The 2,500-nt window shown below is 43.7% G+C and overlaps 1 protein-coding gene across 2 annotated transcripts in view; it reads right to left on the bottom strand.

The window, feature by feature from the left end:
* Positions 1-2,500, bottom strand: part of mapk8ip3 (mitogen-activated protein kinase 8 interacting protein 3) — a gene marked incomplete at its 5' end in the record, with an annotated part of 32,680 nt that overhangs the window by 1,955 nt on the left and 28,225 nt on the right. Inside the window, 3 exons of one of the 2 annotated variants that reach the window (XM_080856935.1) lie at positions 762-800; positions 1,919-2,032; positions 2,223-2,394. In XM_080856935.1, coding sequence (XP_080713061.1) covers positions 762-800; positions 1,919-2,032; positions 2,223-2,394 — 325 coding nt within the window. The remainder of the gene's footprint in view (positions 1-761; positions 801-1,918; positions 2,033-2,222; positions 2,395-2,500) is intronic. The other variant, XM_080856936.1, reaches the window with a different exon arrangement.

Genomic DNA, 2,500 nt, shown 5'->3' with positions numbered 1-2,500 from the left:
AGGAGCAAAGATGAGACGTCGTTGTGTGGTGAGAACTGATAGAAAATCGATAACAACAACAATCGCCGCCATTTTCTTTATTTATTGGTGCCCACAATAAATGAAGCAGGATTCCAGTCAATGGAAAAATGGCCTCTTCCCACCGGTGATTGTTGTTGTTTACGATTTTCTATCAGTTCTCACCACACAACGACGTCTCATCTTTGCTCCTTGAATGTCGATATGTAATGGTATGGAGTTATTGAAACTTACTATGTGTAAAAAAGACTAGAAATGGAATGTTTATTTTTCATTGAATGTTTATATAAAGTTGCACTGGGTGCCTTTAATCTACTGAAGAGGTATGTAACACTTGGTCACAAAGAAATGATATTCACTAAATGCCAAAAACACTTTTGCTTTGCTGTTTGTGTTACATAGCTCTACATAACTGAAATATTACCTAGAACATGACATGTGCTGTCATGTTCACGGGCTAACTTACATCTTCACAGAAAGCAAAGACATTCAACTGGCTTAAACCGAGATATTACAAACCAATAAACTACCATTCCATACGCATAAATACGACACCGACATGCACCAGTGTTCATGCAAAACAAAACAAAATGTGTCTGTGGACCCAAAACTCAAAAAGAATCAAATCATACAAAACATGACCAGCTGAAATCAAAGTTCAGATCAGTTAAACGGCTGAACATGAGATGGATGAAGGTAGTATGGTCAGGCGCGCAATAAGGGGGAGAGCTCCAGTAACTTACCCCTCAGACCAAGGAGCTGGCCCCGATGAAGGACTACCGCTACAGGCACGAGGAAGGAGGAATAGAGGGAGGGGTGGATAAGAGTCACAGTCAAACGACACAGACGGGAAGATGACAGAATGATAGAGAAAGACAAACGGTAATGAATACAGGGAAGGAGAGAGGGAGTCAGAGAAGAGAAGAGAGAAGAGAGAGTGAGAAGTGTTGAGTGTTGGTTTTAGTGTAGGGGGGTGTTTTGAGAGAAGTGAGAAGTGTTGGCTGTTGGTTTTAGTGTAGGGGGGTGTTTTGAGCGTCTCTTGTCAGACCAATGTAAAGGAGCATAGCTCAGGGCGTGCTGTATCACTGCTACAGTGTGGTGCCTAAACTGTGTTGCACCGTAGTTTCAACTACACTTTCACAAACTCATTACATCCACAAGGGGGTACTAGCTTGCTTCTTGTTTACCTATTGGACTGGCGATATAAGGCCCTAAAGCAAGGCTGATGGCCGACAGTTTTTTAAGAAAAACATATGCTGCTGTACGTTTATCTGTATGTTCTACTAGGTGTCATGTAATGTGTTGTCTGTATGTTCTACTTAGTACTAGGAAATGTCCTGTCTTATCTGTTGTGCCTGTGCACTTTATATGTTTCACCGTGGGAGACTGGGAAACGTTCTATCGATTACTTTGTATGTCTTGACATGTGAAGGAATTGACAATAAAGCTACTCTGACTTTGACAGTTCAGCGTGGTGGAGACACTTGCTGGAGACACCAGTTGGGTTGACCCAGGGCCCCTGGAGGAAAGCTGTTCGTTCCCTCGCAAACATGTAACTTTCAGTGACAGGGACCAGCAGTCTACCTGCTCACATTAAAATTTTGTACCGTGCTTATCCTCAGCTAAAAACCCTGTGCCTGTTCAGTGTCATTTTGTGGTCACTGTACACAGCTGTGAAATGTATTTTAAATACTTAGCTGAAGAGGCTTTGATGTGTAAAGTGCTTTTAGCATGTATAAAATGTAAAGACAGCAAGGACAGCTAAGTCCTTAGCTTCTTACACACCGACTATCACGTGTATTGCACACATTTAAGTAAGGCACTTCAGTTTGGGCGGCTTTGAATACCATAGAGTTTGGTTATGAGCTTAGTTGCATACTGGAGTTTGTAAGTCACTTACTCTCCGTCAGTGGGATTGAAATGATCACACCGTTCCCTGTCCCGACCCACAGACGGTTTCCTCCAATCAGGAGAGCTGTGATTCGTACAAAAGAGAAGCCAAGTTTCCCTGTGCCTGTCAATCAAAGAAACAAGACAAGTCAGTGCCATTCTGCAAGGTGCCATGGCCACGTGTTCTTCTCTAAAGCAAAGGTCTCTCAGTGTTTCTTCTGAATAGGTTTAATACATTTATAAAATAGTATAAGCATTGTATTCTTTTACATCCTAGTCTATTCTGTGTCGTGAACAAAGTCGGGATGCCTAACCGAGCATTTTGCTGACGTAAGGCTCGATGTCGACGTCCTGCAGGTGCTGGTGGGTAATGGCGTGGTACAAACGCAGCGTGGAGTCCAAACGGATCGACACCCAAACACCGTCGCCGATCCACGCCAGCTGCCGTACCTGACTCTCCCTACGCGGATGGGCATCAAAGGACTCCTGAGGAGGGGGGGGGGGGGGGGATGCAAAAGAGATGTGACAGACCATTGCTGCATGTTCTAAAATAGATTAAAGATTCTGGATTTGCACTGCGCAGGTTGGTGTT

Source organism: Sprattus sprattus (assembly GCF_963457725.1).
Source record: "Sprattus sprattus genome assembly, chromosome: 18".
NCBI lineage: Eukaryota > Metazoa > Chordata > Actinopteri > Clupeiformes > Clupeidae > Sprattus > Sprattus sprattus.
Note: the sequence above shows the minus strand (reverse complement) of the source record. Positions and strands in the feature narration are given on the sequence as shown.